This window comes from Podarcis raffonei, chromosome 10, assembly GCF_027172205.1.
Source record: "Podarcis raffonei isolate rPodRaf1 chromosome 10, rPodRaf1.pri, whole genome shotgun sequence".
Taxonomy (NCBI): domain Eukaryota; kingdom Metazoa; phylum Chordata; class Lepidosauria; order Squamata; family Lacertidae; genus Podarcis; species Podarcis raffonei.
The window spans coordinates 42,408,929-42,433,911 of NC_070611.1; the positions used below are offsets into that span (position 1 = coordinate 42,408,929).

The following is a 24,983-nucleotide window of genomic DNA, read 5'->3' on the forward strand; positions in this document are numbered from 1 at the left end:
GTGCCAAAGAAACGGTGGATCCTTTCATGAAATTTCCACCACCACATTATTGCTCAGTGGTATACATTCATCTTGGTATATAACATTTTATTTAGTTCACTATTTTGTGTTACCAGGAAATTCTGTCCAGAATCATAAAGTCCAGTATTATAATTCTGCAAAAAAAAAAACCCTAAATCATCTCAGTACAGTTGAATTAAAGCTGTGAAGCTTTTTTCCTTTTTTAAAAAAGAACGTGTGTAGCACACTGCTGCTCAAGATGTAAAAGGGTGGTTTTTTGGGGTTTTTTTAAAAAAAGATTAAGTCTTATTAGAGCCTAATTTCTTTCTATTAAGTGAGTAGTAGATTTGACAGATTCTTCAAGGCTTTTGATAAAACCAAGGACTGGTAATTTTTAATAGCACCACTTTTAAAACAGCGATTGAAGTGTTTGCTTCCAATGTGCTGGAATCAGCATGTGAACAAAATGAAGTACTTCACACAGCAAGAATTTTATAGAAGGCAGTAGTACCACAAGATGTGGTAATGGCCACTAGCTTAGAGAGATTTTAAAAGGAATCGGGCAAATTAATGGAGGATTAGACTATCAATATGGGAGCTAAATTCAATATCCATGTACATAGGCTGTGGTGCAGCTCTGAGTACCTGATTCTGGGGACAAGCATGAGTGGAAAGCTATGGTTGTCTTCATGGTCATACTCAAAAACCTTGAAAACAATGCATCTGGGTTCCCCTTAAGTTCTCTCCCTACCACTACCTTTTTATATATTTATGAGACTTTGGGTGTCAATGGCATAAAAATTTGGATGTTTCTTTAATAAAGAGAAGGGACTGAAACACAGATTTAAAGATAAAGCTACAATTTCCATCTGTATTCTGTTCACAATAATGTGAAAATTTTTATTTGTATCATTTTTGTTTCTGTAAGAAAGACGTTATAGTTGTGTTAGGTAGAGAAAAAGACTACCAAAATGTTTATGGTCACTCCTTAAACTGGACAATTTCCAACTGTTCTCAAAGAAAACATTGAGTCTGGCAAACTTACAAATGCTTTGTAATCGCATGACTGGAAGATTAGTTTCTCTGGATGATGCTGCCAGTATTGTACCGGTGTTGATGCTGTTGCCTCATTAGGAGGTCGTAAGGTAATTGATGGTTCACCCCAGTCTCCAGTCTGAAAATCAGATGTATTCAAAAAGCAATGTAAACTGAAGGCAATTAGCATATTTCACTGTGGTTGCAACCATGGCATTTTGGCTACATATTATTATTTACAGAACGTGCCATTCTGAAGAATAAAAATAACTTATGAATGCCCATATAGTCAGCATTTATTACTTCACTACAGCCTCCAATCTGAGTTTTCTAGCAAGGAGCAATGTCAAAAATAGGCAGACATTATTTAAATGCTGCTGCTACTTATACACCATTGTTATCCTTGTGCATAAGAAACTAACAGCTTGCCGGTATCTACGAGTGTTTGGAAGTAAGCCTAATGATTTCAAGCACCTTTAGGATTGTAATGCAACGAGACCCATACTCAAATCCACTTTGTCCAGTTTTGCACAGTTTGCACAGGATTGCAACCTGTGCCTGTGCCCATTTGCTTATTGAGGAAGCCCAACTGTAATCATTGGGACTTGTTCTGTAATCCTATGAAAGCCTCCTTAGAAGCAAGTCCCACTGAATTCAATGAGACTTCCTCCCATTTAAGTGTATATAGGACTGCAGCCTTATTTTGAGGAAACGTTGATGAGGATCTGACTATGTCTCTTAACTACAACCAAGGATGCTTGAATTTAATTAATTTTCTTACACGTAAAAAAGCAAATATTTAAACTGATTTAACAAAATGGTTGCATTTGGAAAGTACTTTCTAAATCTATATGTATTACAACAAATCTTACAATTTGCTTATCTCCGACTTCTGAGCCTTTTTGTCCCAGTTTAATATACTCTTTCTACTCACTGTTTTTCAACTCCGTTGAGATCAAATCAGCAACTATTTGTTAAAAGCTTACTAACAATTTTAAACAAACTTGAGAAATAAGAGGTTGGATCCAGAAAAAGGCCTGCAGAAGGAAGGAAGCAGAATCTGGTTTTCTGCTCCTCCTCCTCCCCCTGGCAACCCCGCCCAGCTTCTCATGAGGATCAGGGGAGTGAGTGCGGTGGATCTGTAAAAAGTAGGCAAGTTGCCTTCTGTGAGTGGGAGCTCTGCTCACAGAATATGCTCTGAAAACTTATGGGGATTCCTCCTTCGTCCTCTGTGCCATCCCATTTGGCAGGATCCCTGTTACTCAGGAGACTGCTTGGGCAGGGTAGAGGGCAGAAAAAACCAGCTTCTGCCAGCTCCCTTCTGTAGCCTTTTCTCTGGCTCCATCCCAAGATTAAATCAAAGCAACTGAAACACGTAATTGCTGTTGAAAGCAAATGAGAAAATTCCAATGAAAGAAAATGTCGTTTCATTTCGTAAACCAGGACAGAGCAAACAAAACAAGCATTATACATCCATTTTCATGGCCACACAATCATGACAAGACAGAGGTTGGTTTGTACAGATCTACAGGGACAAGCACAAGGTAAACTGGAAGACATCAAAATTAATAGTAACCTTCCAACGTGAAAACTGAAGCAGGAGAGCAGAAGACAAAACAAGCAGAAACAACTTTGTGCCAATATTACTGCCTCATTGAAAACTAATAGTAATGCAATTGCAGATGTGGTACTTTCCTTTAAAAGTGCTTCAGAGATATATAAATTGGCATCTTGCAATTAACTATTAACTCCTGTGCTTTTCTGAATATATATTTTTGGTGGGAGGGAGGAGGTGTCTGGGTAGACTTGGCAGATACACTACATTTCCAGCAAGTAGCGCTTTATCTAATCACTATTTCTTGATGCTGGAAAATGCTGAAACTGTGAAATGTCTGTTGTGTAGACAATAATAGTTAATACTTAGCTTTATATAGCACTTTAGAATGTTTAAACCATGTCACATGGATTATCATTTTGCAGTTGCCAATATCAACATTAGACATTCATAGTTGTTAAACATGGAGCCTCTATAAGGTTAATTATCTGTCTTTGAGCCCATTCAAAATTTATGCGGTGCCTCTTTGCCACATGTATTCCGTTGGTGAAATATGGAAGGGCTTTTCAAACACCCAAGGGCATACAGTGGATATGTATTCAGGCGCTGACATTGGCCACAATTTTCTTGCCTATGCTCACTGCATTTTTACTGCAGTTTTCTTCTTCACACTTTACAGTATTCAATATCACAGATATCAGTTATATATAGCAAACGTGTGCTGCAAAAATAAGAGTCAGCCTTTGATTTTACCATCCTCAAATGCTGGCATAATCCTGCGAAACATCTTTTAGGAATATATTTAGCTCTATCACTTAATGTGTTGCACTAACAAGTCATTTTGACTACATTGTGACCTTGTGGAATTATCACTGGATATGGCAATTCAGTGTAGTGGACAAAAAAATGTTAAAGGCTTGCAGTTTTATTTTCCATTTATTTAAGTAATCTTATTAATATCACTCAAAGAAATGTGATTACGCTCTGAGATTACACTTTATTCCATCCGAACGCTCAACTTGTCAAGACTATTGTTAAGATGACAGAATGCTTGGTATCTGCTTGTTTTAAAGCTCTGAACAGTATGTTTTAGCAAAATAAGTATTTGCTTTTGTATGAAGATTTGTTCTGAGTATAAAAACTTTAGGATGTAGAACAGTAACAAATGCCAAAAACAGAGGTGGCATAGAATCTTCCTATATATACCCCACTGTCAAACAATGTCCATGATCCAGAGCCCTTTGTGTTCTTGTTCCCAATGTAAATTCATACTTCTGCACTCTAGGATACATTGTTCCAAATGAACATGGAACCCTTTAATTTCGCAGTTTTACAGATTTTATACTTTTCAGAATTTACAAAAAATGTCCAGACTAGCTGTTCTCAGTCCAATAGCTAAAAAGTGGAACCTATAGCTGAAATGAGAAAATGTTCAGCAATCTGGATCAAGGTCCTACAAAAACCATAGTGCCTTTAAAAAGGGAAATTTATGATTTTGGTGGCAGAGGCTGCAAGTATGGAATCTAAACAAAATAAAACTGAGACGTAAGTATAAGTAAGTACAGAAAGCTAATTGCAGTCAAACATATGTCTACCACATAAGTATTGTCTTCCAAATCTATGTTATGATCCAGCTAAATGGGAGAACTCTTATGTCCCAGTTATTTAATTGGGGGTATTTAAGTACCTTGGAAGCCGAATTCCTTGGCTCCCAAACGATTGAAACCTGGAAGTGAGTGTTGGAAAAAAGTGAGTTTTGGAACAATTTTCAGAAGCTGAATGTCCGGCGCAACATCTGCGGCTTCTCATCGGCCACAGGATGCTCCTGCAGCCAATCAGTAAGCCACACTTTGGTTTTTGAATGGTTCCGAGAGTCAAATGGACTCCCGAAACGCATTCTGTTCGAAAACCAAGGTACGACTGTACAAACTTTAAAATTAAAATTAGTGAGCTGCAGAAGTGCTTACGTTTGGTGGATCATTCTCACTGTAAATATTAATAGTGGCACATAGAAATTAAACAGGTGAAGCTCCTGTTATTGCACCATTCTGCCATTGTTGAAAATGCATTTTAATGTATCATTAATTTTAAAAAGAACCACTGATTGCATACACGTTCTCACATGTATGTATATGTGCAATTGCCATTTGTTTCACAATGGGTCATTTAAGATTCAAGTTGTTCCTTTATTTGTTTTATTGGTTTGTGAAAAAACTCATAATTCAAATTAATCTGTTGTTATCAACATATTTAAGTATTTCTGCTGGGTTCCTTAAAGGACCTGTGACCTTCTTCTGCCTCCCTCTAATAGCTGGGAAGATGCAGGCATAGGAATCAGTTCAGATGGCATTCCTCATGCCTCACAACTAAGTAACAAAATATCAAAATGCTCTTAGTTGCACATACTATTAAATATTATATAACATGTATTATACTATTAGTAATAATAGAACTGTCAGAACTGACAGCACATAGGTGGGTGGAAGGTGCAGATACTGTTGCAATTCTTACAGCATTTCTGGTCCCCTGGTTCTAGGCATTTTTCTCCCTTTTGCAGCAAAGGTGAACTCTGACTAAAGTTTTTTTAATTGTGACACAATATAAATGATGGAGAAATTGTCTGCTTTGCACATGCGCTAGGAAGGAATAGCATGTATAACATGCACTGAAGTAGCACATTAAGACAGTCATAAGGCTGATATTCAAGATACAGTTTATGATATGAGCACATTGCTTCAAGGGACTTCCTGTATCTAAAAGAAGTGCAGATTGTTTAGACATGCTACAAGATACCATTCATCAAGAACACATTGAAATGATGAGCTAGTACATCTTTAAAAAAGGGAGAAGCAGCCCCAAGAAACTAGAAGGATCCTTCCTGGTCACTGAAAACAGAAGGCACAAAACCGAGTAAAATTGCAGAATGTATGCAATTTACTCCCATCCTTGTCTTTGAAGGCTAACAAAGACAAAGCACCCAGAGCAGAAGTTAAACTATAGATGAGGTCACTTCTTTTTTTAAAAAACTGACCTTTGGAGCTGAAAAAATTGTATCCTGCTACACAAAAGCCAACAAGTTTATTGCACACTATGAAAACAAAATGTAAAAACACATACGTACAATCCTGGAAATAATTGGATGCTACACATTGCTTTTTGAAGTCTGAAAAGCATGGCACCTCTATAAAGTATTAACAACACCAAGGCAACACAATGAACACCAATACAGTGACAATTTATCGAAGTATCTTACATTATGAACCTGATGGACTGCTGTGTAAGGATATCCTGCATTCTGGCTGGTCCAAATTTCACAGACAGAAGACTGCTAATATAAACAGAAAACTACATCTCATCTTGTAAATAGTAAAGCACCACCAACACCCCCAAGCCCAGGAAGAAAAAGTATTGCAAGATTTTGTATAAAAGAAGAGAGCGTTTCAAATTGGCAGCAGATGTTAAAGCCCTCTAACATATTTGCTGACAAAACATATTTTGGGCTTATAGAAAGAAAACACAGCTCAAGGATTTCAGATTGAGTTTTGGACCTATTCAGGATAATAAAACAATTATATGATTATGAAATAGAACTTAATAGCAGAAAGGGGGAAAGTGTGTACTGTTCAATCATATCTTAGCCTTTGATTTGCATTCTACAGCTGTAAAGGGTTTTTCAATGGAGATTTACTTTGGGGAGAAAATGCTAAAACAAATACTGAGCATAATCAAATGTGCTGCTGCTGAGCAATAACAACTAACGTCAGTGGTATTTGTGGATAACATTGGAAAGGTATTTGAAAGGCCGTAATTATTTGAAAGATACTAGCTACAGTCAACCAAGACTGCATGATGCACAGTCTCCAAACATTTCAATGCGGTAAGCCAGAAAGAGAGATAGCAGAGCTCAGTAGATTGGACCAATACCTTTAAAATGCAATTAGAAAAGACCAAATTCATAGCTGTAAAATGGAGTAACAACACACTATCTCATTCCAACCGTCATATGGAAAGCAGGATGCTAAATACATGTTGTGTTTGGAGAGAAAGCAAGATGCACATTACAACAATACAGAAAAAGGAAAAGAAAATCAGATTCATATCATCTGACAGCAGAATGTCGTATATATTTCCTTATTTGGACACCACAAGCAAATCCAATATAATAGCTCATAGTAGCCAAGCAACTAAAATAAGCACCAAATAGAGTAGCTACCCAGAGTCTCCTGAGAATGCAACAATGAAAGGCTTTAAACAGCTGAGAAATGCAACTACAATCTCTGGAGTAGCTAGCAATTAATACATCAATAGCTTAACCACAGTATGCAGAGCATAGCCAGCAGTTAAGACAAGCAGCAGGAATTTAATATCAGTGTCTAAATAAAGCCTGCATTCAAACAGAAACAGCTTCCTGCAAGAAAATCACGATTGCGCTCATGTTTCCCTTAGTGAAATATGGATGCCTCACACTGACTGACAAGCTGTGTCACTGCTGAAATTCAAAGGACTGGTAGTAGAGGCTGCCTTTCTCTAAACTTACCAGAAAGTGTTCCTACAATTCAATCCTAGAAACCCACACTATAGCAAATAAGTGATTATGACGGGGCATGGTAACCACTGTGGCAGCACACTGTCACAACCAGTTGCATTGCGCTTCCTGTCTAAATCAGATCAATAGTAATTGAATATTAGTACTTCGGCTACTGAAACTGAAATCATGTATGTGTTAACCCATTTGAAGGATGTCAGACCATGTGGTGGTTGCTTCCTCAGTATGTTTTGCACAAAGTATTAGCAACAATGTCAAGAATTACCTGAACTGCAAATTGGACAAAGGTTAAAAATAGACTACTGCAGACATACTTTGGAGTATGTACATACTTTGAAGAATTATCTAGATGGTGTGCTAGAGGCAAACTGTTTCCAATGCAATCTGACCCCATTCCACTGGAGGACAGCCTGATATCAGTCTACTGGAGGGTGGTCCTGCTAGCACACTGGCCAGAATGTAAAGAAGTCCAGCATAGCTAATGTTGAGTTCCTTTGGTCTGGGTAGAGGAACACTCTTGTGAGGTACTAAAGCTGATTAACTGGATAGCTATGTGACTTCATGAAGGGAGAAAGGAATGGTTGTGGGATGAGTTGGGTGTCAAAGCTATGCAGAATAGCTTCAGCCTGGACTAGAAGGAGTGCTGAAGAACTAAGCAAAAGTGCTTGTAAATTGTAGATTGGAATTGGGTGAAGGTAGCATGTTAGCACATTCCAGAGGTCCCATGCTTACTGTATACAGGATGGGAATCATTGTCTTGTTCATCCATGGTAATGGAGAACAGCCCTTATACACAGCAGCTTACTGTGCCTAGGCCTCTGCTTAGCTGTCATTTATGGGCAAAACAAAATGGAAATCATCTGAGCCAAGGTACTAAGGAACACACATAAAGGAATGGAACTGTGCTTTCTTGCCACTACTATTCTCTACCTAATGGGCCATGCTCTCTTCTTCTATCAGTCCAGATGTGCTTATGCAACACATGCACAGAGAATGGAGCCCAGGCAGCTGTGCTGGCACAAAGAAAATGGACTTTGCATGCCTCAGAGTATCCTCCTGCCAAAGGATTCATCTGCCTTTCAAAACGTTACCTACAGAAGTCAGTAGTTATCTCTTTAAAAAAACAAATGAATATATTTGAAGCATTCCTAAAGACCTAGCAGAGTTCTGAAGATAATTTATTCTGACTACATTAATGCCTAAGGCTTATTTTACTCATTAACTAGCTCCATGTCTGTTAATGTTTCAGTGGACAGGAAACAGAGAAATGGCATGGCAGAAAATGCAAACTGTATGAATGAAAATGGTTTTAATATAAAGGTCGCCTGTCCTTTCCGCAACTTGGGGAAGTTTAAATGAACATGTGTTGAGGCAGCCTTACATAGCAGTTCCATAAGATGACCTGTGCATTCTCTTTTGTGTTTCCAGGGTGAGATGAGAAAGGGCCAGAACATATGTGATGTTAAATACATGAATACATTTGTATTTTGCTTGTTTTTCCTGTCAAAATATGGCAGGAAAGCAGGATTGGAGCTGTGCCAGGCAGGGAGTGCTGTTTAGCCCTTTTGCTGTTATCCCAGTGAAAATGTGCCTCCTCCCCTGCAGCAATTTGCCTGGGAGGAAAACTTCATTTGGAGCCAATGGAGCTTTTGCCTCACAGACAAATAGCTGTATGTGCTTTTTTCATTGAGATTGTGGTGTGGGAGAAAGAATTAACTCCCTCCCCATGTTCCCAGGTCCTTATCCAGGTTAGGCACTCTACAGCTGTTATTTTGATACTCAAGGGAAAATTGGTATGTTTAATATATTGACAAATTCATTAACATTCTGTTATGGCCCTCACAACTCCTCTGCAGCGTGAGGCACAAACTTTATATATAGTGACAACTCCTGCATTTCCCCACAGGGGAGATGGTCAGTTTCTCTTTGCAAGCTCCCATGAAGGCATAAGGAAAAGTAGCACTTCTTCATCTGGGAAGCAGCAGACACCTAGAGTTAACCTGCTGCGGTTCTTAAAAGATGAAGTGATAATTGGGTGTTATTCATCCTGAAAACACATATAAATAATTGAAGTAAATGGTTCATTATGCTGAAAATCTATCACAGAGAAAAGTAGACCAAATATTACTAATACAGTGGTACCTCATGTTACGTACCGTCTCCCTTACGAATGTTGCGGGTTACGTGTTACGCTAACCTGGAAGTAGACCTTTGCCCAGGGATGCAAGTGGAAGTCGCGCTCCAGTGACGCAGCAGCAGCCGAGGCGCCATTAACAAAAGTGCACCTCATGTAACGAGCAGTTTCCTGTTATGAACGGACCTCGAGAACGGATTAAGTACGCAACACGAGGTACCACTGTAATAATAATACTAATACTAATAATAACTCTTGCCATCTGGGAATCTATTTTGCTTTCCAGCTCCATTTCACTTGCAACCTGAGTGCAACAGAGCTGTGAGAATCTGATGAACTGGAGCTGGGTGCTGAGGCTTCTAGAGGTCTTTGAACACTATAGTATGACAGATCATCAAACCTATCCTGGTGAATCTCAGTGTTTTACAGAAGTCTGAAGAATCCATTTATGTGAGGAAATGGTATATAGATGTTATGGAACTATCCCAGCAAGTATCAGCAAGTATTTAAAAAGAGTAGCATTCCATGCCAAACAATAATGAGGTTATTGTCAGATTGTGTCAGTTATGTTCCATCCCCATGCGATAGAGAGGAAAGCCCAAACAAATAAACTTTAAGAAAATTTTCTCCACTATCAGCTGCTGCTTCAGTTTGTTTTTATGGAAGGATGTGATCTTCTGAGGTTCAAACTGACAACTTAGATAGCCATTAAAATAAAGGATCCTGTAAATTACAAAGAAGCCTTCCTTTCTAGACTGCTAAAGCAATGGAGGGAAAAATCACATCATTATTCTTGTGCATTGTAGTATAGTGTATAACACCCATGCCTACACCCTGACACCTTCAAGAGGCAAAGACATAGTGTAGTATTTAACCAAATTTAGACCCAATGAAATTAATGAACATAACCATGTTAGGCCCATTCATTTCAGTGGGTCCACTCTGAGTAAAACTCACTCCTGGAAGATGCACTCTGGTTATAAAAAGTGTCTTTTAACGATACTAGACTACGTCTTTCTTGGGCCCAAATGTTCACATCCATGATATGAAAGGCCTGTGGCTGCTCCAGTCATTTCAAGACTCACAACACATCATTGTATGTGATGAAAAAAGAACAGAAAGATGGCTACATTTGCCTGAATCTAGTTTCTTCCTCACACTTCATTCACCAAGATGGAATTCTCTATTTGAACAAGTTTGCCCTAAGGTTGAGATGAGCTGGTACATGCAGACAGCCCTAAAACTATTGCAAACTGCTTTCAAATTAATTTCCATCTAGCTGAACAAAAGTTGTGCTTTTTTCAGGGGCAATTGCTTCAGGTTCTTGCTGTCAGTTACTGTGGGGGTTTTTCAGCCCTGTCTAATCTTTTAAAAAAGTCAGTCTTGGTGCTCATTTCTCAAAGCAGGATTTATCCTAGCGATTTCAGTTCTAATGTGCCAAACATGCACAGTGAAATGAAAACTTCTGCTGACTAACCACTTCCTTTTTTGCTAATAATGTCACTATAACCTTCTCAACCTTAACAGCCTTTCATCTTCGGAATGAATCTAGAACAGGTGGCTGATATGTCAAACGTCTTTGGTCAAGTACCCTCCCTTGGAAAAGCAGGTATGAAAAAAGAGTACAAACAATTTCACAATCAGAGGTTGAAAATAAGTCTCCAGATTGTATAGAGTAGGAAATCAGCTCAAAAAATACTCCAAGCAGAGTTAGACACATCAAATTTGTCCAGATTTTCCCACTTAGAAGTCAGTGGGCATGAAAATGTTACCAGAGTTTGGGGCTGTGTACACATTACTGACTTAAATCACAGCTAGGTCATTCTTTTTTTCAACAGGGATCAAAGCTACTTTTTTTTGGGGGGGGGACATATCAAAATACAGTATCTCCTAAGAAACGTAAGGATAGATATGGATTGTGGCTAAGATGTGTACACTACTTCCCACGCCAGCAATGGGAATACACTGGATGCAGATTAAACAGGAGTGTGTACACAGCCTGGGTCAATAGGCATGCCTACAGGAAGGGTCAGAACAGAGGAAGTGAATTTGCATAATTATAAAGAGATCACATATTAAATACAAATGTAAATGGAAGCCCACCAGACTTCTAAAGAAATGTTAATGGGCTGTGACATGCATTTTATGGACAAAATCAGTGGAACTGCTTTGAAGGAAATAGGCTGAGTATATTATGGAATTATAACCTCAGTTTCATCCTTGCATGTTTATCATATCATGTATGAGAGAGATAATTCAAGAATGAAATTGAGACAACTTCTAGAAAAGAAATATTATATACCTTTGGGGAGTATTATATTTTCAAATATGCAGAAATGAGAGAAGGGCTTGAAGAGGGTAGAAGGGACTAGAAGCGGCAACTGTGAAGGATGATACTCAGTGACACGATGTGCATACATCAAGCTACTCAGTGACAATAAATCTGGCATTGCCTATTCCGACAATCAATTTTTGCGACCTGCAGAGAAGTTATTTTATAGTATATGTGCTGCCGAAGCGAGCACTAGAGAAGTTATTTTATAGTAAGTGGTGTTTTGTTACTCTGCTCTTCTTTATCAAAGCTATCTTGCATACCAAGGAGGACTCCCCAATTCCTTCCAATAATAGGTTAGCAGAAAACCTACCATAATTCAGCTGTTTAAAACTACATATTAACATTTGTATTTAAATGTTCAACTGAGCAAATAGAACTTATCAGCTGCCCTTGGATTTCTCAAGAGGGAACCACACGTTTCCTTTTTATGTTGCTGTTAGATTTTTAAAAGATTGCAATATGGGCATTAAACATCCCCCCCTCATCCAGGTTGAACTGCTGAAATAATCAATCCGTACTTATGGCTATGCCAGGCACTTGGGTGCCTCTATCAGGGCAGAATGCCTGCTCAGTGGAGTGAAACTTTCATGTCACTAACATGCTTCATGAACTCAACTGGCCTTCCATCTGTTTTGGGTGCAATTCAGAGTTTGGTCTCTGATGCGTACAGTGATGCATTACAACATGGTTTATGATCTGGCCTTAAGTCCTGTGCACCATCAAAGAACAGCACATATCACCCACAGCACTTTCACTGACAGAAGTTCAACTACGCTGACCTTTAGAATGAAATATGGCATATCTTTTTGGTCAAGCATATGCTATATTTAAGGTAGACAGTGGATTATTCATTTGTGGTAGAATGTATTGAGGGTAAGTGGCATTCCATTTTTAAAGGGTGCTGAATGTGGTTGTGGTGGTGGAACATAATTGTGGCCTTCAGATTCTATTGGACTCCAGTTTCCATCAGCCCCAACCAGCATGCTCCATGGTCACGGTGATGGGAGATATACACTAAAGGCCATAGGTTAGTCACTTCTGGTTTAGTGTAATGTCCACAGCATTATTATGGTGTTCATTAAGTAAAGACAGGAAATATTTCAACAGCCCCAACACAAAATACCTAAATATACAATACAGTGGTACCTCGGGTTACGAACTCAATTTGTTCCAGGGGTCCGTTCTTAACCTGAAACTGTTCTTAACTTATGGTACCACTTTAGCTAATGGGGCCTCCTGCTGCCGCCATGCCGCCGCTGCACGATTTCTGTTCTCAACCTGGGGCAAAGTTCTTAACCCAAGGTACTACTTCCAGGTTAGTGGAGTTTGTAACCTGAAGTGTTTGTAACCCGAGGTGTTTGTAACCCGAGGTACCACTGTACTCAAAAGCCCTTTTAAGAATGATTGAAATCTAATTGTAAAAATAACAGTTTCAGCAAACCCCTTGAATTGCTATAATGTCAGCAAAAATCAAAACCAAATGTGAGCACACACCATCCAATTTCTGTCAAAAAGCTATGAAATGTATTTCTGTCAAAATCTGAATAAGAAAGAATATCCATAATTAGATGGGGACACAAAGTGGCTTCATTTGCAGCTTATATAGAATTATCCCTTGTGGGGCCAAAAATAAGAAATAGGTCATTATTGATGAGAGTGATTTTCAGAGATGATAAACAAGCAACTTTCAGAAATTCCTTAATAAGCATGGAATAAAATTACTGAAGGGCAATACTAACTACTAAAACTAGGTATCATAAGTACATTAGCAGCCACTCAACTACGAGGTGGCTTTTGCCCTTGGTTTATGATGGATGCTGAGGCATCAGTTACATAGGCCTGACTTTGAAGCTTGCTAAATTTGTGTTGAACTATTAAACTCTGAATGCCTTACTTAAACCATTTACTGAACAAGATTCCCAGTCAGGTTTCCATCAAGAAACCTTAATTTAAAGAATCCTAAGGATGGGTTAGAATCTGCAATAAATGAATACACCCAATAGCTTTCAGTTGCAGGGAAATATTTCCAGACTGGATCTGCTGCTTTTTGGTAGGTTCCAGATTTTTTCAAAAAATACATAAGAAGTGTACCTAGAGCATCCCAGGTTGTTCCCAGCTCTACGCTCATACTTCCCATGCGTGAAGGTCTCTGCCTCAGCAAGGGGACAGAGATATTGCCATATACTTGGTATCAAAGGATGCTCAAACAGAACACTCCTAGGCTGCCCTATGTATGTGCGGAATGTACCGTGGCATCAATTCATGATTCCACAACTCACTTCACAGTTACACAGAGCAAAACGAACTCATTCTACAGTCAGACAAAACTATTTTGAATATAGCAGTATGATTCTACTTAACACTAAATGCAGGGAAATAATTGTGAGAATATACCCTGGAAGATCTATAAGAAATGTTGCTGCTAAGGAATTTGACTTTAGCTGCCTTTCATTTAAAAAAGTAATGTGTTCAACATTGTTTCTACAACCAAATCCTAGCAATAACGCATCTTGCTGGTATCATTCACTCTTAGGAGACAAAAAAACCCAGTCATTAAAATCTTATCGTCTTCAAACACAAACAGAATATTTCGATTTCACATCTCAATGCTATTCACATCTCCCAGGCCTGTTAGCATACAAATAAACTAGTTTACAGAATATAAAGTCTCTCTAGAGCATAGATTTTAAAATGTGTGTTTATAGAGCAGGATAAAAGAGTTACAAAATAAATGCAAACCAATTTAGTTGATGCTTCCAAAACATACTAACATTCACAAAAAGATATACTCTTATTTTTAAAGGTACACCTTCTCAAATTTTAAAGAAGTGAACATACAACCCTAATGATATTAAATTTTAACAGGAAAGGTTTCCCAACATTACCTGTGCCATCTGTCTCTCCAGTTTTGACCGAGGAATATCATCAAAATAGCTGTCATTTCTTCTCCTCCTTGCATCCCCCTGCATGATAATGTGTGGAACGTCCAGGGAGCCACCAGTAGTGTAAGTGCTTTGGCTGAGTGAGGGAGACAACTGAGGAGGAGTGTGGTTACCGCTGGGTTCCTGCACATAATTAGAGAAAGTAACAGCATGAAATAAACAGACTTTCCTGCACTGAAGCTAAAAGTGTATGAACTGCAACTACAAGAGCTAGTAACACAGTGTTTCAAGTGCTGGACATATATATAATGTATATACCATCTATGTATATGGTGCTTTACGGGTATAAGGTATGACAGGTTCCTACATCAATAGATCACACTCTAAAATAGAGGGAAAGAACAAAGTTGGGACAGTGGGGGCAATGGAAGAATATAAATATTTGGTTTCGTTACGCTAAGGCATAGTTAGTACTTAGTGATATGATCCTGGAAATGCTGAATTTTGAGGAGGGACTTACAGGCTTTAAGGAAGGTAGTCACACAGAACCATTTGGGGAGGCAGTTCCAGGCATGAGGGGCAGGAAGGGGAAGTGGCTGGAATTATTTCAGATGGCAGGAGACCTTTGGACAGCTGAGGGTAGAAGAGCTGGACAAGTGACAGGAAGGAGTGTGGCAGGACATAAGCATGGAGAGATAAGGAGGGGCAAGAAAACTCTTGTTCATCCCCATATCTTGCCTTGATTAGGTAAAGGTAAAGGTACCCCTGCCCGTACGGGCCAGTTGTGTCCGACTCTAGGGTTGCGTGCTCATCTCGCTTAAGAGGCCGGGAGCCGGTGCCGTCCGAAGACACTTCCGGGTCACGTGGCCAGCATGACAAAGCTGCAGCTGGCGAGCCAGCACCAGCGCCGCATACGGAAACGCTATTACCTTCCCGCTATAAAGCGGTACCTTTATCTACTTGCACTTAAGGGTGCTTTCGAACTGCTAGGTGGGCAGGAGCTGGGACCGAACGACGGGAGCTCACCCCGCTGCGGGGATTTGAACCGCCGACCTTACAATCAGCAAGTCCTAGGCACTGAGGTTTTACCCACAGCGCCACCCGCGTCCCCTGACGCCTTGATTATGACAGTCTTATACTCTCTGGCCTTCTGTTGTCTCACCTTGGTTGACTCTGATAAATGGGTTTTGCCACAAGTATCTATTTTTATTGTTTTAAATGTGCCTGCTGTTTTTGAGTTTTTAACTGATTTTTTTTTAAACAGTGTGTGTGTGTAAGGTAAAGGACCCCTGGACGTACACACACACACACACACACACACGACTGTTGTGTAAAGGGTGATTAATAAATTATTATTAATAATATGTGATGTCAGGTGTCAGGCAGGTAAAGGTGTGCCTGCCTTTAATTTGAAGTCTCTTTGAAGCAGTATCAATACAAAATGCTTGTACATGGACTTCAAAGGCAAGCCCCTTTCAAGTTGTCACCTGACATAATAATGACAACAGGCGATTGACAAGTGGGCAGCCTCACCCAACTTTTAAAAGTTAGCCCATGGAACTGGGGGTGGAGGAATGAAAGATACAACCCATCAGCCAGGTCCAGTCTCCCACCCCTGATTGACACACAAGAGAATAGTATCAGCAGGCTTGGAGGGAGGAAAATGCTTGCTGAAGTACAAAAAAACCCACAAAAAACCAACCAACCCTTTAGGAAAAATAATTCCCCTAAAATAGCCCAATGAGTTGGGCTGTTCAGTGGGTACAGAATGCTGACCTACTATTGAGAAGGCAAGAAAACATGGAAAGCTGGAAAACATGGAGTCTCTTGAAAAAGAACATGGCTGGCTTGAACCCTGGAGCACTCCACATTGCCACATTTTACTGAACAGCTCACTTGTTTTTACCCATTTCCCTTTTCTGTTCTCAAGTTTATCTTCTGAAGTCCACTTAAATAACAGCTATAAGCTTCATTCCTAAAAACTGACACCTCTGTTAAAATATCTTGTCTTTTGCTTGGATCATAGCCTACAACCACTTCATGATCCCTATTTATATTTTAGCATTCTTGAAGTACACTGTGCCAGGAAACAGCAGCTAAAAACGCCCTATATTTGAGCAATTCTCCAAAGGGAAAATACCATGAGCTCAGTGACACTTTCAGTAACACAGTCTTTCAAGCAGCTATAGTTTCTCTCCCAGAAGCCAGGTGTGATATGCCAGCAATGAGAGTGAGAGTGTCCATATGAATGTTTTCATAAGTGGAATTGAGTAAGGTGTCTGTGTGAGAGAAAAAGATAGTTGCTTACAATTTACAATGCACTCCTCCCTTTGTCTATCTCAAAAGGGACAGTAATGAAAATTACATCTGCATTCCTCCAAATTTCCATTAAAAAATAGACAGTTCCTAGCAATATAGTAAGCAATCTACAGTGCAAGAGGGGCTGGGAGCTGGGGGCACTGTCATACAGTGGTTCCTCTCCTTCCTCCTGGGCTGTGTTCAGAAAGTGATGATGGGGGATGAGTGTTCAGACCCCTGGGCTCTCACTTGTGGGGTACCTCATGGTTCTGTCCTCTCCCCCATGCTTTTCAACATCTATATGCAGCCGCTGGGAGAGATCATCAAGGGGTTTGGGCTGGGTGTTCATCAGTATGCGGATGATACCCAGCTCTACCTCTCTTTCAAACCAGAACCAGTGAAGGAGGTGAAGGTCCTGTGTGAGTGTCTGGAGGTGGTTGGAGGGTGGATGGCAGCTAACAGATTGAGCTTGAATCCTGACAAGACAGAAGTACTGTTTTTGGGGAACAGGAGGTGGGCAGGTGTGGAGGACTCCCTGGTCCTGAATGGGGTAACTGTGCCTCTGAAGGACCAGGTGTGCAGCCTGGGAGTCATTTTGGACTCGCAGCTGTCCATGGAGGCACAGGTCAATTCTGTGTCCAGGGCAGCTGCTTACCAGCTCCATCTGGTACACAGGCTGAGACCCTATCTGCCCATGGACTGTCTCACCAGAGTGGTGCATGCTCTGGTTATCGCTCGCTTGGACTACTGCAATGCACTCTATGTGGGGCTACCTTTGAAGGTGACCCGGAAACTACAACTAATCCAGATTGCGGCAGCTAGACTGGTGACTGGGAGCGGCTGCCGAGACCACATAACACCAGTCTTGAAAGACCTACATTGGTTCCCAGTATGTTTCTGAGCACAATTCAAAGTGTTGGTGCTGACCTTTAAAGCCCTAAATGGCCTTGGTCCAGTATACCTGAAGGAGCGTTTCCACCCTCATCGTTCTACTTGGACACTGAGGTCCAGCGCCGAGGGCCTTCTGGTGGTTCCTTCACTGAGAGAAGCCAAGTTACAGGGGACCAGGCAGAGGGCCTTCTCGGTAGTAGCACCCGCCCTGTGGAACACCCTCCCATCAGATGTCAAAGAGAACAACTACCAGACTTTTAGAAGACATCTGAAGGCAGCCCTGTTTAGGGAAGACTTTAATGTTTGATGGATTACTGTGTTTTGGTATTTTGTTGGAGGCCACCCAGAGTGGTTGGGGGGACCCGGCCAGATGGGCATGGTATAAATAATAAATTATTATTATTATTAGTAGTAGTAGTAGTAGTAGTAGTAGGATGCCTCTTTGATGTAGTTCCACCTTGCTTCAATGCTGTCTCTGGGGCAATTCAGTAGAGTTTGTTCAGTGAGTATGGATTATTCCTCAGGGTTTACTTCCAAAACCTTTCTCAGGAATGTGTATAGTCCCAAGGCATCAGAAGTTTAGGATCAGTTTTCCTTCTCCTAGATGGGCTACCTTCCCAGGTTGCTGAGTTCCATTTGCCCCTCATTTCCCTCAACAGCACATGCTGAAACTGCCTTCTTGAGCATTGGACCCGCTATTGGTCTTGTCCACTCAAACTGCCGGAGTCTGTCTTTACATGCAGTGGATAGACAAGTGCCTAACTCACCTGACTCACTGAGGGTTTAAGACCCATAGACTACTCTCACCTGGTTTAGCCAGCCAAAGTTTCCTGGAGTGTGGCCACTGCCAGCTTCTAGGAGCCACAGGTGAGAGCTGAGTTGCAGGGTGGGGAGCAAAGGTGGACAAACTACTCGAGAAGGAGCACGATGTGTCCCCCATCAGAGATACTGCCCCCCTAACATCATATGCCAAGAAAAAATGTGGAAATTAAAAAGCCTAGAAAATCCAATGATTTATAGACTATTTTGTGCAGAAAATTCAGACAGACACACTAATTCAGTAAGATATGAACATTAATTACATTAAGTAGTTGAACAAGAATATCTGTTGATTCTGTTAAATACACAGTGTGTGTTTTTCTCAAGCAAAATCACAAAAATAAAATAAAAATCCCTCAAGTAAACCATGCTGGTCAAACAAATTAGAGAGCCTTATAAAAATACGAACAAAGGAGAGAGCTATAAATCTCAGTTTGTATGGGTAGTCTTTGTGTTTGAAGATTTTATAGGCCTTTTACAATATGTGTTTGAGGGAATACAAGACATATTTTCTGGAACTTACCCTGAGGGTTATAGATCTTGGTGGTTTCTGAGGTGGATCTTCGTGAAGCCTGTCTCCCAGTGAGGCCAAAATGCGTTTTCGATGGCCAAGCAAACTGATTTTTAAAACCTGAAAAGTAAAAGGAAGCTGATAAACAAAGAAATTTTTAAAATAATGAATGACTGAAGAACCTGCCAAGAAAATGCAGCTATGTAACTATTCATCAGAATATTGTCCATGATGCTGAGGTGCAGAAAAATAATGTGTGGAGAGGCATATAATGATACTATTAATAATAGAGAGTTTGGTTGGAAAGTAGGCTGGAAGGAATGCCAGAAAGAATCCAAAGTAGTGAGAGGTAATGCTACAGAACAAGCCAAAAGGCCAGCAGTAGAGAGATGTGCCATGTCAGAAGGGCAGAGGAGCAGGGAGGAGAGAGCAGCAAACAGGGAAGACAGAGAGTAAAAACAAAAACAAAACAAAAAAAACCACCTCAAATGGAATGTAATAAAATACATAGAGAATAAAAAATAACCCAAACTCCTGGTTTGTCTTGTTAGGGTTGAAGCAGGAAGGCAAGAAATGTTCCTTGCAAAGTACACTCCTTTTGACATACACACTATTTGCTGCTGTGGCCCTCTAGTCATAGCATCCTTTAAGAACTTCAGGCTAGAGGAAAGAGACTAAACATGGACTTGCTGTGGAAAGTAGGGGCCAGTGTGCATTGCATGTGCATCCAATAGATGCAAAATTATTTGTGCAGATACATGCTCTTGCAGTGTTGTTTCTGCACCAACAAATCTCATCTAGCTCTAGAATGAATAGTGGCAGCGGGGTAAAAAACCAGTTATCCAGGCCCCTTTCTTCAATAGGAACAATTTGGATGGGCTAAATATATATTGCCACTACTCTAAACTGTGAGACAGAGCTGACACAGTGCAAGTCACTGCTGGAAGTGTATTGTAGAAGAGTCTGATGGTGGCATATGGTATCTAAACATCTGGCGGAATTTTAATCGACATCATTTGTTGCGTATTTGGTATGTTTTTATTGCCAATGCTCATCTGATATACATATTATTATCCAGAACACTAAACCACTTTAATTATGAAGGCAGATCATTCTATAGAGAAAATATCTGACACATTCACACCCGCCCCAGCAAGGCAACTATGAATTACACTGTGCTGTCAATTTTTGGTGCTTATTCCTAAAACAATTTTTTTGCAGCTGTGCTGTGATAAATGATCTGCATTACACCACTTCTTTGTTACTAAAGAAAAACCCATTGCACAGGTTAAATTTTAGTATAGTGCATCAATAAATTGTGTCCAATTTCACTAACGAATGTGACATGCACTACTAAATACTACAATTCTATCTCTGCTTTTCAATTACAACTTGGTATAAGACAGTTACAATATTTTCAAAAATGGCATGTGTGCAAAAATTCTATCTGTAAATATATATGTAGGCTACTATGCATTAGACTAAGTAATTGTTTTACAGTGTTTAACTTCAGTAGATAGTGTTATAAATTGATACAATGCAATAATGATACTCTGTTGAAAGTTCCTTAAAGTTGACAGATGTGTGTATGGTGGGTTATGGAGCACACATAGTCTGACAAGTCTGTTGATTATTGCTGATACTGAAAAGCACGCATTGTTCTAGTTAGACTGGCATTAAGTTAGACTATTTTTCTGTCTGGAATTTTTTCCTCTAAATTATATAGAAAACAAAAATACACTTTAAAACAGACTGTCCTTTCATCATAATCCTGGCTTCACTACTTTGTGCATTCCCTGGATAACAAGAGCCACACATTAAAAATAAATAAAACAAACATCCACCAACCCATGCATACAACCTGACAAGTTAGACAAGGTGTAACCAATGTGGCATTGGACTATAACTCCCATCATTCCTGATGATTGGCCATGCTGACTGGGGCTGATGGGAGCTGTAGTCCAATAACATCTGGAGGGCAACCCATTGGCTATCTAAGGAAATTGTGGCAGTTGTCTCTTTCTACAGAGAAAAGAGCTAGAGCTAATTCTGGAAGGCTGAATCACAGTCCAGTCTAAGAGCTGTTGTGCAATAGTTCCTTTCTGTGTCATTTGAGTCATGCCAAAAGTCCTGGATCACATGGGAGAACTGATGTGGTTCCTTCTCTCACCAGTCTGTTGTCCTCCTCAGAAACAGCTGCAATGCTGATATGGGAAGCTACTTAGTGAACTCATCCCATGCAGTCCAAAGATTATGATATTAAAGAAATAGCATGGATAAGAGCCATGCTGCAGTGGCCCATAGTCAGTGCACTGTCACCTTGTTGTTGCTGCTGCTGTTGTTGCCTATAGCAGCCATTTCGTGCTGGCACCCATGACACTTTTACACACACACACACACACACACACACACACACACACAGCAAGCAATGCTACATCGTAAAGCAATCATACGACTGGTTCAATGTATCTTTAAAACCTAAATTGGCATGTTCCAGTTCTACCACTTTAAGGATTTCAACAACACAGCATTTACTTGGGGGGAAAGCAAACATGCAACCACTGCAAAAGTTTAGAACTAAATACCAACATTAATTGTCCCAGTGGCATGAAATAGTTCTCTTGTATGTATATTATAAGGGGCTCGTATTTTAATAACTGACTCGGGGTGCTTCCACAGTAGCTACCATTTTTTTCTGGAATGAACTCAGTTTAATCCATTTACTCAGTTTTGATGAAAACAACAATTTGCATAACTGTTTGCATAATCAGTGCCACTTTGTTTAATCTTTGTAGTCAGCACAATTCCTCATTCATTTATTTTGTTTCCTTTATCACTGCAATTATACAACAGACATTGAAACGTGAGTTCAATATTTAATCCTAATCACTCAGATTTTTCTTTGTTTAATGTGTAGTCTGACAAAGATCTACACTTTAAAAAAAAAACTTACAGGAATTTATTTAGGTAATTAATTGGCTTAATAACCATTAGGACAATGGCATCTGCATAAATAGCTGATTTGTTCTGCTTAAGATTTGTAGACATGCCTTTCATCTGGTTGTCCTTTGTAAGTATAATTCCTAATAATTCTATAGCTAGAATAAACACTGCTGGTAATAAGGGGCATCCGTACTTATTACCTCTTTTAAAAGTTACCATATTTTTTGCACCATAACACTCACTTTTTTCCTCCTAGAAAGTAAGGGGAAATGTCTGTGCGTGTTATGGAGGAAATGCCTACGGGTGGCATGCCTACGGATTTTCCTCTTCTAAAAACTACGTGCGTGTTATGGTCGGGTGCGTGTTATAGAGCGAAAAATACGGTATTTTGTTGGATAATCTAGTTTCAAAGTTAATCTAGTTTCAAAGTTAATGATGAGGATGATGATTAATTGACCCACCCTTCACCCTAAGGTCTCAGTGTGGGTTAGAACATTAGAACACAGTACTAAAAACAGTTTAAAACAATATCATAAAAATAAAAATAAGGTGGCTCCTAAAAAATAAGCACATCATGTGTCAAAAGTCAGGGTAATGAGGTACGCCTTCAGCATTCTCTGGAAGCTGTATAATGAAGGCGCCAGACACACCTCTGTGCAGAGGGGCCACCACAGAAAATTCCTTCTCCCGGGCCACCCCCCACCACCCGAGCAAGCGTCTGAAGGTGAAGGAACTACCAAGACAGTCTCCCATGCCAATCTCAGCACTGAAGAGAGCCTGTAGGGAAGGAGGTGGTCTTTCAGATATTTTGGGCCTGAGGCATTTAAGGCTTTAAACACTAATGTGAGCACCTTAAGTTGGGCTCAGGAATGAACTGGCAACCAGAGCAACTGTTTTAAAATGGGCTGTATGAGATTTAAATAAACCTTAGTCAAATGGCCACTGAAATTTGGAACAACTGCATTTTCCAAGTCGTCTTCAAAGGTAGTCCCACATACAAGTGCATTGTAATAATTCAGTCTGGAAGTTACCAGAGCATGGAGTACAATGGTAATCTTGGTCCAAAAGGGGTTGTAGCTGGTGAACCAGCTGGAGCTGAAAAAAGGCACTCCAAACCACCGAGACCACTTGAGCCTCCAGTGACAGTGTCAAATCCAGGAGCAAATCTGCTCCTTCCAGGGGAGTTCAACTCCATCCAGGATTGGTCACCTCCCCGCTTCCTGGAAGCGAGAACCTGGGACACATAACACTTCTTTTTCAGGATTCAGCTTCAGTTTATTGGCCCACATACAACCCATCACTGCCTCCATGCACTGGCCTAACACCTCAGCTGCCTCTCTTGATTCAGATGGAACAGAGAAGTCGAGATAGAGACAGAGAGCCAGGTGCCATCTAACAGACAAGAGACACCAAGTCTGAAAGAATTACTTAACCCAAACATCTGAATACTCTTAATTCAAAGAATACGTTATGATTTATTAAAGGCTTTCTATGCATCTAAAACATTACTATAATATACCCACTACTCTGTGATTCCTAGCTCTTACAAACATGTTGGGTAGCTTTCTCACATGGACAGCCTTCTGTGCTCTGCAGAAGATTCTCAGCTATGAATCTAGGGAGACTTTTATTTTATTCATGGTAAGACTTAGGCTAATGTAGTCTATGCTCAAGACTAAGATTGGTCTAAAAACGTTTTAGATAGTGGCATTCAGTTAAGGCAGAGGCCACAACCCTCAGTAATGATTAAGTAAGCCAATTAATTCCAGTGGGTCTACTCTAAGTATGACTTGGATACTTTATTCCTTCATTTAGCCAAAAGGAAGTTACGTTCAAAACCTAAATAATAAATTATAAACTCAGTTTTGCTATAATTTTGCATGAATGTATGTTCACATGGATGGGTAATCGTGTTAACCTTTGCAACAATCTTATTGGGTTAGCCGAGTTGTGCCCAATGTCATCTGCAAAAAGGATAATTTTGACCTCCAGTTGTCCTATCATGAATCCCTTAATCTCTTTACCTAAATAGCATTTGCTAGTTTCTATGAATATCACACAAAAGGGCCAATCACAAGGGGATATCATATCCCTTTCTAGTTCAATAGTTGGAGACAAAATTCCTTTAATAAATACATTTCGCTTGATGTGTTTAGATATAACATTTAAATATGGATTTTAGTATATTATAATCAGCTTGTGTGACACAACCCTGACCTGCCAGGATATATGCCTCCTCTGGTTTCCCATCCCTTCTAAGGAACGAAGTCAGATACATCTTGCCACCACTACACAATCTTCACAACCCTTTGGTATCTCTTATCTGGCAAGATAACACATAAACACATTGATCGGCTCAAGAGGTATTTCATGACTTCCAAGCTATGTGCAAATCAGCCTATTGGTTGTACCAAGCAACCTTTCAGACAGTATTTCAGGCTTCAGAAGATACAATGCTATAGTATTCATCAGTCTTCAAATTGTAAGTTGGGAGCCACTTTTGGGTCATGGCCTAATCCATGGTCGGTCACAACAGCAGCACTACCACCACCCTACAAATATATGGTACAAAATTAAGAAGTGGGTCCCCAAATGCATGTTTGAGTTGAATTTGTGTCCTGGATCTGAAAAGGTTGAAGACCATCTTTCCATTTGACTCTAGTAGACTAGAATCACCTCCATCAACAAATGAAAATATAGCTACTTATTGCTATCGCCTCCTGATGTTATAGTATTGAGAACATAAAATTCATCTTTACTACCTTAACATAAAAATTATTTACAGTCATATAGGCAGAACAATATAAAACACTGGGAATTCAAGTCACAGCAAGGTCTGACAGAATGGAAGCCTGCAGCAATAGCATAGTCCAACCCTTGCTAAAGAGAGAGATGTAAAAAACAAAATTACACCTGTACTTTGTGTATATACATTTATTTTCCTAAACCTATATTTCATGCATAAACATTTGCCCTAGGCTGAAACCTGGCATCTATTACACAGTGTAATTGCTGTCATTATTTTGAAAAATAA

At 39.8% G+C, this 24,983-nt stretch overlaps 1 protein-coding gene across 16 annotated transcripts in view; it reads right to left on the bottom strand.

Moving 5' to 3' along the window:
- The window catches only part of ANKS1B (ankyrin repeat and sterile alpha motif domain containing 1B), a 321,126-nt gene that overhangs the window by 14,108 nt on the left and 282,035 nt on the right, over positions 1-24,983 (bottom strand). For 8 of the 16 annotated variants that reach the window (XM_053406676.1, XM_053406678.1, XM_053406680.1 and 5 more), the window contains 4 exons: positions 19,019-19,126; positions 14,491-14,670; positions 5,844-5,918; positions 1,046-1,174 (listed from right to left, as the gene is read on the bottom strand). In XM_053406676.1, the coding sequence (XP_053262651.1) occupies positions 1,046-1,174; positions 5,844-5,918; positions 14,491-14,670; positions 19,019-19,126 (492 nt within the window). The remainder of the gene's footprint in view (positions 1-1,045; positions 1,175-5,843; positions 5,919-14,490; positions 14,671-19,018; positions 19,127-24,983) is intronic. The other 8 variants (XM_053406677.1, XM_053406688.1, XM_053406681.1 and 5 more) reach the window with 2 other exon arrangements.